This window comes from Ochlerotatus camptorhynchus, unplaced genomic scaffold (genome assembly GCF_037179485.1).
Source record: "Ochlerotatus camptorhynchus isolate MF236.1 unplaced genomic scaffold, CSIRO-AGI_Acam_v1.1 ptg000367l, whole genome shotgun sequence".
NCBI classification, from domain to species: domain Eukaryota; kingdom Metazoa; phylum Arthropoda; class Insecta; order Diptera; family Culicidae; genus Ochlerotatus; species Ochlerotatus camptorhynchus.
The window spans coordinates 716740-727544 of record NW_027040855.1 but is presented as its reverse complement, the minus strand read 5'-3'; the positions used below and the strand labels follow the sequence as shown (position 1 = coordinate 727544).

Here is a 10805-nt window from a genome sequence, read left to right as displayed (position 1 = left end):
GTAAACGTCCATTTCGGTTCGGAAAAGTAATCACTTGTGTGAACCCGTAAAAGTTAAAACCGTCCAAAAGAGCACAGCAAGCAACCAGCATATACGAAAGCAGTGGATCAATGGTGTGTCACTGTCTATAAAGCGCCACTGCAGACCAGCTTGATTGTAGTCACCAAATATGAAAGCGGGAGAGCAAGGACTTAATTGTGACGAAATTGAGCCTAACGATTCCACATGCTCACGGATGATCGAGCAGTCGTTTTTGCGGTCGGGAGGCAGGTAGATTGCGCCTACACTAAGCTTCCTTTGTGGAAGTTCTACCGTTCTACGACAATCCACAGCTGTTCCAGTTGACTGGAAATGGGTGACGTACTTACGTAGCTGGTTAGTCTAGTAGATACCGCAATCAGGACTCCGCCACCGCGCGATTTTTGACTGTTTAGAGCAGACCTGTCAGTTCTGAAGACGGAATAGAGTGACCCGAAAAGTTGCGATGAGTAAATTCGGTCGTCCAGCCAGTGTCTGTTTTAGGGTGTCCCGGATCCGAAGAAGAGCAGGTGGTGGCATAAACCTGCTGGTAGTTGGCAGGACGGATGCATGGGCATGATGTGGCTAGTGTAGAGGTCGCAGAACTGGAAACACAGCTAGAAGTTGAAGCGGTATCAGGAAAAGGAGAAGCTGAATCGTCAAAATACTTGCCAGTAATAGCTGGTTGGAAGACCCTCGACCTACATCTACACTCAGGGCCGAGACGACTATGCACGACTGAGGCAGAGAAATCAGGGGCTTCCACAGTACTATCCACGATGCATCTCGGTGCTGATGGTGGTGGTCCAGAAGCAATAGAGGTAGAAGGATTATTCTTGGAAATCGTGTGTGGTTCGAGGTCTCCCATAATGCGACGGGCAGTGCGTTCTGGTCTACAGCGCTCCAATTCACAACGCAAAATCCAATTCTGAATCAGCAGACTGGGTCTAGTCCGGAAATAGGAGTTGAGAACTCGGAAGATCCCGGAATAGGAGAGATCGTGATGGTAGGCGTGTTCAAACGAGGCAACCACATGTTTTTTGAACCGTCTTCAAATTCACGGAACAAAATTCCTTTCGGCCATGTATCCGATCTAAGAGCAGCTTCGCGTAGTTTGGGGTCCAAACAAGCAAGAAAGCGTAAGCGTTAGATTGATCGCAAATATCTCGCGATTGGAAAATTTCAGCAAGAAAGCGTAAGCATTAGCATCAGTGGGGTCGTTGGGGCTTGTCGGGCCACTAGACGTGGCGGAATTAACACTCCCTCCCGGAATGCGCCGATGGTCTCTCTGAGGCGTATCCTTGCAGACGCCAACGTCTAGCACGGCGAGCTTCACGGTTGGACGCTCATAGATACCACTACTTTAATCAGCAGTTTCGCTGGATGTTTGGGTCCACGATGACGACGATGTCGATGGGTTTCACTGGGCCAAACAATTTGGTTTGGCGAGTGATCGACGGCAGATAATCTAGAAACCATTGTCTCCAAAACTGGTTGGCCAAGATCTGAGAGCGTTTCCAGCAGTTTCTGAGTGCCGCAGGACTGTCGTCGAAAGGTAGCCATGGCTTCAAACCGTTCGACGATCCCAGCAAGAAGTGGTTCGGAATGAGCACCGGGTATTCGTCGTCTTCCAATGGAATGCTGGTCAGTGGTCGTGAGTTAACCACGTTTTCGACTTCTATGAACAAGTTTTCAAGGACCTCGTACGAGAGCGTGCTGGCTGGCAGGATCTTCCCGAGGTTATGTTTAACCGTACGGATAAGACGCTCCCACGCTTCACCCATATGCGGGGAGGCTGGTGTATTGAAACTACAGCTGGTGTGAGGAGTGGTGAACTCGATCATCAAGCGTTCCTGATCCAAACTCTCCATAGCGGCCTTCAGCTCCTTGCTAGCGCCTCGGAAGTTAGTTCCTTGGTCACTATAGATGACCGCCGTTGTACCCCTCCTACCTATGACGTTGCGTAGAGCCATGATGCAGGAATCGGTACTTAGAGTGTGTGCAATTTGCAGGTGTATGGCACGGATGGTCAGGCAGGTAGCTATCAACACCCAGCGTGTCTCTGTTTTACGGTTGGCGGATACCATGATCGGCCCGAAATAATCCACCCCCATATGCGTGAACAGACGGGAGTACGCAGCCAAACGTGATGGCGGCAGATCACTCATGGTAGGCGGTTGTGGAGTTGCCCTTTCGTTCATGCATTTTTGGCACTGCTTCCGGATCGTGTGGTATACGGACTTGAGGCGAGGAATCCTGTATCGCTGGCGAATCTCGTTGAGGACTGTGTTGTGATTTTGGTGGTGATATTTACTGTGGTTGTGAGAGACTATCAGTCGTGTGACATGGTGGTTACGAGGAAGAATGACAGGGTTGACTGCATTGTAGTCTATCAACGGGCAGGCAGCGGTACGGCCACGGACTCTCAGCACGTCGTATTCATCGAGAAACGGACGGAAGTAGGCAATAGAGCTGCTCTTGGGGATCGATTTCTTTTCCGAGCCACTTCGGCGATTACTGACGAGGATTGTAAGCTCTTCTACGTACTCGCAACTCTGGGCGAGGCGATAGAGAAAGTTCTCGGCTCTGGCTAACTCCTGCTGCGTCAACGGTCCACCGGTTCGCTGTTTTGTCTTCACCATTTTTCAAACCAGCGGCTGGAGGCGGTAAGGTCAGGATGGCGGGTCCATTTAGTTCCTTCATCGGCCACGTTCTGTTTCGTTGGAACCCACCGCCACTCTTTCACATCAGTCGTTTCCAATATCTCGCTCACCCTGAATGCTACGAACTGGCGGTATCTTTGGTGATCAGAATTCAGCCAGCATAGAACGTCTCTGGAGTCTGTCCAGAAAAAGCGTTCCGACACCTTAACGGATAGTGACTGGGCGACGTTTTTGGCTAAGCGAACTCCGAGGACACTGGCTTGCAGCTCGGAGCGGGGAATGGAAAGGAATTTCAGCGGGGCAACTCTCGTTTTTGCACTTACGAACGCGGTTTAGATTGCGTCTCCTTCTTCGAACCTGAGATACACCACCACTGCGAAGCCGTTCTCACTCGCGTCAACGAACGTGTGCATTTGAACTTTGCAGCTGCTTCCTAGTGACACAGACGCTCTATAACACCGTGGAATCTGGACGTTGGTTACCTCCGGCAGAACCTTTAACCATGTCAGCCACTTCTGGAACTGTGGTTCTTAAATAGAGGTGTCCCAATCAACCGAGGATCTCCACCTAACACCTTTTCGGTGACGTTTCCTTCTTCTGAGGTTCTTCTCGTTAGTCGCTGCTGCCTGCAGGGACGCCAGGACGGTCGGTAAATTGGACAGCCAATTTCGCATTCCGAAACCTCCTGCGGCATGGATGCGTTTCACGTCCTGTGCCAGCTTTACAGATTCAGATACAGAGATTCGTTCTCCATTCTTCTGCTACCACCTGTCCATATCAAGCAGAGTGCTTTGTGAGGTCCTTGTAGCCCAAGCTCCTGTGCAAGAGAATGTTCAATGAGGGTAAGCTCGGACCCATCATCGATGAGAGCGTACGTCTGAACAATCTTCGAAGGACCGTGGAGCACAACTGGAACAACCCGGAATAGCACAACTGGTGTTCGTAGCAGCTTCCACCCGGGAGCTCCACATTTGCTTTGCTGTCTGCAGGTACCATTGTGTTTGCGAAGACACTTACGGCACAGCTTCGCTTCCCGTATTACTGCCCACTTCGACTCGTAACTCAGCTCGATGAACCGTTTGCACTTAGCAAGTGACGGACAAGAACCTTCGGGTAGGAGGGGGATTTCCTGTCCTTACCTGATCAGCCGAGACTACTGCAGTGCGCAATGCGCTGGCTACCTGGTTCGTCAAACCCACTGCATCGCAAGTCGCGACCGCTGCAGCATTCGATGCACTTGCAGCGACAATGCGGAATCTCAAAAAAAATAATAAATCCATGGGTAGTAGTAGTAAAATTCTGTTTATTTCTGTTGATTATGGTAGTTCATTGATTTATCATATTAATTGATTGGCCTATCTGGCTCTTCATCTTTGTTTAATTTGATATTCTAATTTAATATTTGCCTTTTTCAATTAGTTTACAGAATACCCCTTTGGGGATTTGTTTTATTTGAATTGAAAAAAGTGATAACCTACCTAACTACGAGTATATCTTAACCTAACGTGCTAGATCACGTATGATCTGATGATTTGATCTCAGACAGGTGTCTCTGAACCTTTCCAGGATGAATACTCTCCGTTCTTCTAATGTCTGAATTCCAGCCAGGAGGTGGATCTCAGAATTTCTAGTCCGCGGGGGACTGTTTAGGACCATCCTAAGGATCTTGTTCTGGATCCTTTGGAGTTTAAGGTGATGGCATTTTGCACAACTCTCCCAGATTGGCATACCGTACTTGATTACAGGAAGGATGATTTTGTAGACAACAAGCTTATTTTTCAGGGACAGGGCTGACTTCCTGTTGATAAGTGGATACAACGATCTTATCAAGATGTTGCACTTGGTAGTTGGTTTTTGTTTTGTCAACGTGCTCCCTGAAAAGAAGCTTGCTGTCTAGTGTTAGCCCGAGGTACACGACCTCTTTGGACCATTGCACCACTGTGCCGTTCAGGCAGATCTTGTTATTCTCCGACGGAACATGTCTAGGAGATTTAGAGTGTGGAAAGATAATGACCTGGGTCTTTGCCGCGTTGATACGGATCTTCCAGCTGTTGAAATATTCAGACAGGACGTCCAGGCCTCTCTGAAGTTTGGCAGTCAGAGCTCCGATGACCCTACCCTTGTAGACGATGGATGTGTCATCTGCGAACAGAGACAACGATCCACCATCAGGGAGAACCGGCAGACTTGTTCCGTCTGAGAATGTTTGTTACTCGAGTCAGCTGGTGGACGGTCGAACGACCTTTCCGAAAACCAAACTGTTCCTCGAGTAACAAGGCAGATGTTAGGAGCCGGTGGTACAGTGCTCTTTCGAACAGTTTTGATAACCCTGAGAGAAGGCTGATTGGTCGATAACTTGAAGGAGAGGACGGATCCTTCCCAGGTTTCCGGATGGGTATGACTTTAGCTGACTTCCAACACGAGGGGAAGTAGCCAAGTCTGAGGCACTGATTAAAAATCAGTGCCAGATGGTTGAAGAATCTGAAACTCAAGTGTTTGAGTTCCAGATTCATGATGTTGTCGAAACCTGGGGCCTTCATGTTTTTAGATGATTTTATATAGGCCAGCATTTCGTCAGCCGTAATCTCGGATTCCTCTGGAAAAATGTTAGGAATCTAAAGAAGATTGGTTGCATTTTCAGCAACCTCAGATTCATGAGGGCTGACGATGTTTTGTCCGAGATTATGGGAGCTGACGAAGTGTTGACCTATCGCGGCAGCCTTCTCTTCAGGAGTTATCAGATGAACCACTGGGTCGCCGGGACGATCCAGTGGGGTCAGTGGGGGAATGGGCCTAGACTTGTTTTTAAGAATTTTTGTAAGTTTCCAGAAGGCCTTAGCACAATCTGGGAGAGAGCGGATCTTACTAGCAAAATCGTTATTTCTGAGATCCACCATCCTGGCCAGAATGATCTTTGTTAATCGATTACAATTGGTCTTCAAGTTAGGCAGGCCAGTACGCTGGTACTGCCTACGAATGGTGTTACGGAGTCTGATGAGATCTTTGGTAGGGCTGTCAAGGTTCAGAGTGTTACTCACCTGTCTGGATACTGGCACGTGTTGTTCCCTGGCCCGGGAAATTGCCTCCTCGATGGTTTGTAGACACCGGTCAACATCTTCGGACGTCCCCGGTTGGACATCGTAGTCGATGGTTGTGTCGACGCAGTGTTGATATTGCGCCCAGTTGACTCGATGGTAGTTGCACCGGGAAGCTTCGAATCAGTTTACCGAAGATCCAATTTCGGCCCGGGTAGTGGTCCGAGCTCAGCTCCTGGAATGCCACAGGTTGCGAGATGTTGTGTTCCATGTTGCTTACGAAGATGTCGATGGACGCATGGACCCCAGACCGACTCAACCGGGTGGGAGAGTCCGGGGCCAAGATGGTATAGTGGCCCTCTTGCAGGTCTTCATTCAGGATGGTACCGTTTCGATTGCTCCGACCGTTGCCCCAAGCTTGGTGTGTTCAGATCGCCAGCGATGATAAAATTCCCGTTCCTCCGGGTGAGTTTGATGATGTCCGGAGGGCCACTGACGACCCGTCCCTGATGTTGGTTTGCTTGGGGCAGTAGGCCGCGATGATGGTGATTGGGCTAAATGATGTGCTCATCTCCATTCCGATGGCTTCAATTGTTTTCAGCTGGTAGCATCTGGGAACTGATGTTCCGTCTTGCAACGATGGCCACTCCTCCACCTCCAGAGCAGGTGCTATCAAGTCTGACGATCCGGAAGTCGGGAAGGAATATGTTTAATTCGGGCTTCAAATGCGTCTCGGTGATGATAGCAATGTCGACCTCCTTGGGGTTAAGGAAATCGAGTAGCTCTCTATGCTTGTTCGTCAGTGAGGAAGCGTTCCAATTTGCAATTTGTATAGCTTCACGGTCCATACTTGGTGACGAGTGACAAGGCAGCATGAAGCTGTTCAGATCGAGTCTTGCAGGTACGCATGATGATGATGACCTCGGCCACGAGCATCACAAGTTCCTCCGAGGTGAACGGAGAATCGTCGACAGATTCACCTGAGACAGCACCAGCGTATGATAAACCAGGGGCGGTGGATGAACCTGGAATTGGTTGGGCCGCAGCAACAGCGAGACGATGCTGAACTGTCCGACTGTTGGGAACCATTTGGATACTCGCGGGATTGGCTTGTTGGTTGTTAAGCGGAAGCGGGGCTAGGTTCGGAACATGTCGACGGGGCTGGAGAGCTGGGTACTGGACTTCCGTTAGTACAGGAGGCGAACGATGATTACGAAGGCGACCGAGCTGGTTGTTGATTGTGGCCTTCCGACGGATATTAATGAACTCCACTCGCTTGGGACATCCGCGATTGGAGGCTTGGTGGTTTCCACCGCAGTTGACACACTTTGGCTCGATGTCATCGACTTGCTCACAAGACGCAGTTGAGTGAGTTCCAGCACACTTGCCGCAGTTTGTCTTCATGTGGCAGTTTTTGATGCCATGGCCATATGAGAGGCAGTTCATACACTGCGTTACATCACAATGTTGGGGTTTGTAATGCTCCCAACTGATAATGACCTGAAACAGGTCCCAGATTTTGGATCTCAGAGCCGTAAGACTGGTGGATCCCTTCGTGAAATGCATCAGGAACAACTGATCACGGAAGCTGGTGTTTTGGTTGGGACGCCGGTTCATCTGGAACACGGCCTCAGGTTGGAGCCCAAGCCGCTCCAGCTCGGACTTCACCGCAGCAGCCTCGAACGACGATAATCCACGCAAAACCACCTTCAGTGGCTTGCTCGATAGCAGATCATGCGTGAAGAAGTCCACGTTGTTGTCCTTCAGGAAACATCCTATTTGTTTGTACTCCTCCAGACTGGAGCACATTATTTTGGTACCGATGTTGCAAAGCTTGAAGTGAGGCAGCAGCTTGTGTTTTGCCAGTTCGGCACCCAGCTTGGCAACATCCTTCACCGGCGTGAAAAGCGGGGAATCCGCTCTCGCCTTGCAATGGGAACTGCATACTGGTTGGCTTGCAGTACTCGTTTTCTGGCGTCATCCTGCGACGCGCTGGGCTTGATTAGCACCTTCTTTGAAGGGCCCGCTGCTGGCTCATTGGCACGTTTACGCACCATTTTTTTCATGTTTACAAGTTCAATTAAACTTGCCAGAACGCGAGAAGGTGGTGACACTTTCACGGCGCAACGCGACAGCACAAAACGAAACAAAATCGAATTGAGAACTCGAGCGAAAATACGGACTGAACAGCTCGACAGTCGAGCAAAGAATAAATCCATGGGAAAAGAGCAGCAGTTTAAATCTAACTGGCGTTCGGCGGCGAATAAGATCGACGAGACCACTGTGCAAAATTAAATGGAAGGGGTTAAGCGGAAGACACGGTAGTTCGAATTTGGCAAACGAAAAGAATAAACGAACATTTTCTCCTTTAAATATATGAATTGAACTACCAAAAGAAAAATAATAAGATTTTTGTGTTTTGAATTTTGACTGAAAGAAACGATTAGTTTGTCAACCAATTTTTGCGTGCTCCAGTCTTTACGTCAAATCTACGGTCGTGCCTTGGATATAACCTTTTACTTTTTTTAAAACCCGTGAAACAGAACCGTCTGACTTACCTTCTTCCACTCTCTTCAAACCAACTGTATCGAAAACTGTCACCGTAAAAATCACTCCAAATGAAACACACGATGATTAAACTTGATGTTGTATTTATTTCATCAACACATCTTACAGATTTCTCACTTTTACATAATTATATTCTCCCAATCTGACGATTCCTTCTATCTATCGTTAAAATAGCCATTTGTCAATTTGATTCACATTTCTTTTCCCAGCTTTCCTTTTCTGTAGTTAATATAAAATTTCGTCGCTGCTTGTAAACCTAAAACCGCTCCTTTCATGGCTTGCATTATAAAAAGAAATAAACCAGGGCAATCCCATAAAAAAAAAAAAACTAATCCATCGTTGTTGGTAGAAAACCGTCAAGTTGTTACTCGTAATCAAATCACCTTAAAATAACTATCATAAAAATATATAACGGGATTCATCTCTCCCTCCTTCGCTTCTAGCGGCCTGCCCATCCTGGGGGAAGCACTCCATTCTTAATATCACAACAATGTATATCACAAACTGTACAATTATATTCTTTTCGTGTTATCGTTAATTGAACCAGGCTCGAACCGATCCGATCGATTTGACTCCTGCTCGGGATGTCCTAGGCGTTAAAACTTAAGCTAAATTTAAGCTTCCTGCATACTGTATCCTTTGTGGAAGATTTCGCGAATTGTAATCATTAATTGGGGGTTTGTGCTTTTAAGCATAGCTTAAAATACAGTTTCTCAATGGTCCTTACATGCTAATTTGATACTTTCGGTACGGTCGTAAGTTTTCCTTTAGCATCCACTCAATGACACGTGTGTTACCTTGCTTTGCTCAGTTGTTCTGAGAAGCGTCCTTAGAGCTGTGGCTGTTCTTTTTCTTGCTGTTGGTGCTGCTGTTGATTACTACTGGTTGATTGTAGCTCAAAATCACAGACTAGCGAAAAGTGATCGGAAGGGTACTTATAACATGGTGTTCGATCCGGACTGATCTCGTCACCCGAGGGGAACATGAGACAATTCTTCACCTATTGTTCGAGAGAAACGAGATTAGTAAGATAAGAATGTATTAACATTTCAAAACCAGTACGCACCGTGATGTGATCTTTGGAATAGAAGACGTAGTCAATTGTGTGGCACACTTCACCCTCTTCCCGTATCTTCCAGGTCGTGTAGGGGGGTTCGAAGGCAGCCGACTGTTCGGCTTTTGTCCTTTCGGCGATACTTAAATTGCACTCATCTTCGACACTGTGATTAGAACCAATGCTGTTTCTATGCTGCTGAAGGGGAACCATGTTCAGCACGTTCTGATCGTTTTCGTTAGTTGCCAGTTGGGGAAATTCCTGGGCCAGTAGCTCAGAATAGGCACTTGCTAGCCCGAGAGGATTGTAGTTCAACACGGTGCTGTAGATCGGTTCGATGGGTTCCGCATTGAAGTCACCGCACACGATGACCGGACGCTTCTCGGCAACGCCGTTGATGAAGCACAGCAAGTCTTTACCCTGTTCGTTGCGCAGCTTCGACAGCAGAGCCCCTTTACGGGCCTTCAGATGGGTGGTGGTAACGCAGATCTCCTGATTGGTGTCACGCGTCCGGAAGAGAGCCGCTATCGCTACCTGATTGCTCTGAACTCGCCACACCTCCAGTATCCGGGTGAAATGGTTGATCAGCTCGAGGCGGTGCTTCTTGTAGAATACGGCACAGCCGTCCGGTCCGTTGTTGTCGTTGATGTACAAACAGGGCGAGTCCGGCTTGGGGAAGAACACTCCTTCGTAGTTTTGGGTGGCCAAAATTTTCTGGAGAAATTTAAAGTGATCCACTTCCTGGAATTAAAAAAAAAGAATATGGGTTGGGTGCAATGTATAATTACGAGACAACACTCACCTGAAGGCAAATAATATCCGGATCGCTTTGTACTATCTCTTGAACCACTTGATATCGTCTGCACTCCCACGTGAGGGCATCCATAGGACACCTAACAAAACCGTCATTGTGCATCCCGAGAGCTGGAAAAAGATTTTTGTTTTTCATTAAATCGATGTCCCCCTGCTTTCACCCAATCAAAGCTTACTTTGCGAGAGCATATTCCACTGGAATATCCGTAGCTGAGCCGAATTTGTCGTTTTTGTTGGTTCACTGCACGCTGTAATCAAAGAGACATCTTTAAGGTAACAATTTGCATTCCCGCCGTCAAACCATCACCGCCAATACTCACTCTTGGAAATGGCATCCAACTTCAGCATCCGGAAGCCGTCGGCAAGACTTGGCTGGCTGGTCCGTTCGTCCGGCCGGAGGAACTTTCGCGTCACCAGCTGCGGTCGGTCTTCACCCCGCATGAACCGACAGTACTCGACCAGATCCGGGATGGACATCCCGTCCGATATCTCCAGCTTGTCATCCTGGCAGTCGACGTTCTTGATTTGTGGCGCCGACGTAAAGGAGCCCATTCTGAAATGATAAAGAAGAGTTGTCCGGTTGTGTTAGTGGAATTTGAAGGAGACGCATGGTGATTTTCTGAAAGTGGACATAGCAATTGACTGAAAAGGATA

The 10805-nt window shown here is 48.1% G+C and overlaps 1 protein-coding gene across 5 annotated transcripts in view; it reads right to left on the bottom strand.

Annotated features, from left to right (window-relative positions):
- Nucleotides 1-8350: 8350 nt before the first annotated feature.
- The window catches only part of cu (curled), a 116585-nt gene continuing 114130 nt past the window's right edge, over nt 8351-10805 (bottom strand). For all 5 annotated transcript variants that reach the window (XM_065232311.1, XM_065232309.1, XM_065232307.1 and 2 more), the window contains 5 exons: nt 10472-10704; nt 10328-10399; nt 10141-10262; nt 9351-10079; nt 8351-9284 (listed from right to left, as the gene is read on the bottom strand). In XM_065232311.1, coding sequence (XP_065088383.1) covers nt 9114-9284; nt 9351-10079; nt 10141-10262; nt 10328-10399; nt 10472-10703 — 1326 coding nt within the window. In that variant the 5' untranslated portion in view covers nt 10704 and the 3' untranslated portion in view covers nt 8351-9113. The remainder of the gene's footprint in view (nt 9285-9350; nt 10080-10140; nt 10263-10327; nt 10400-10471; nt 10705-10805) is intronic.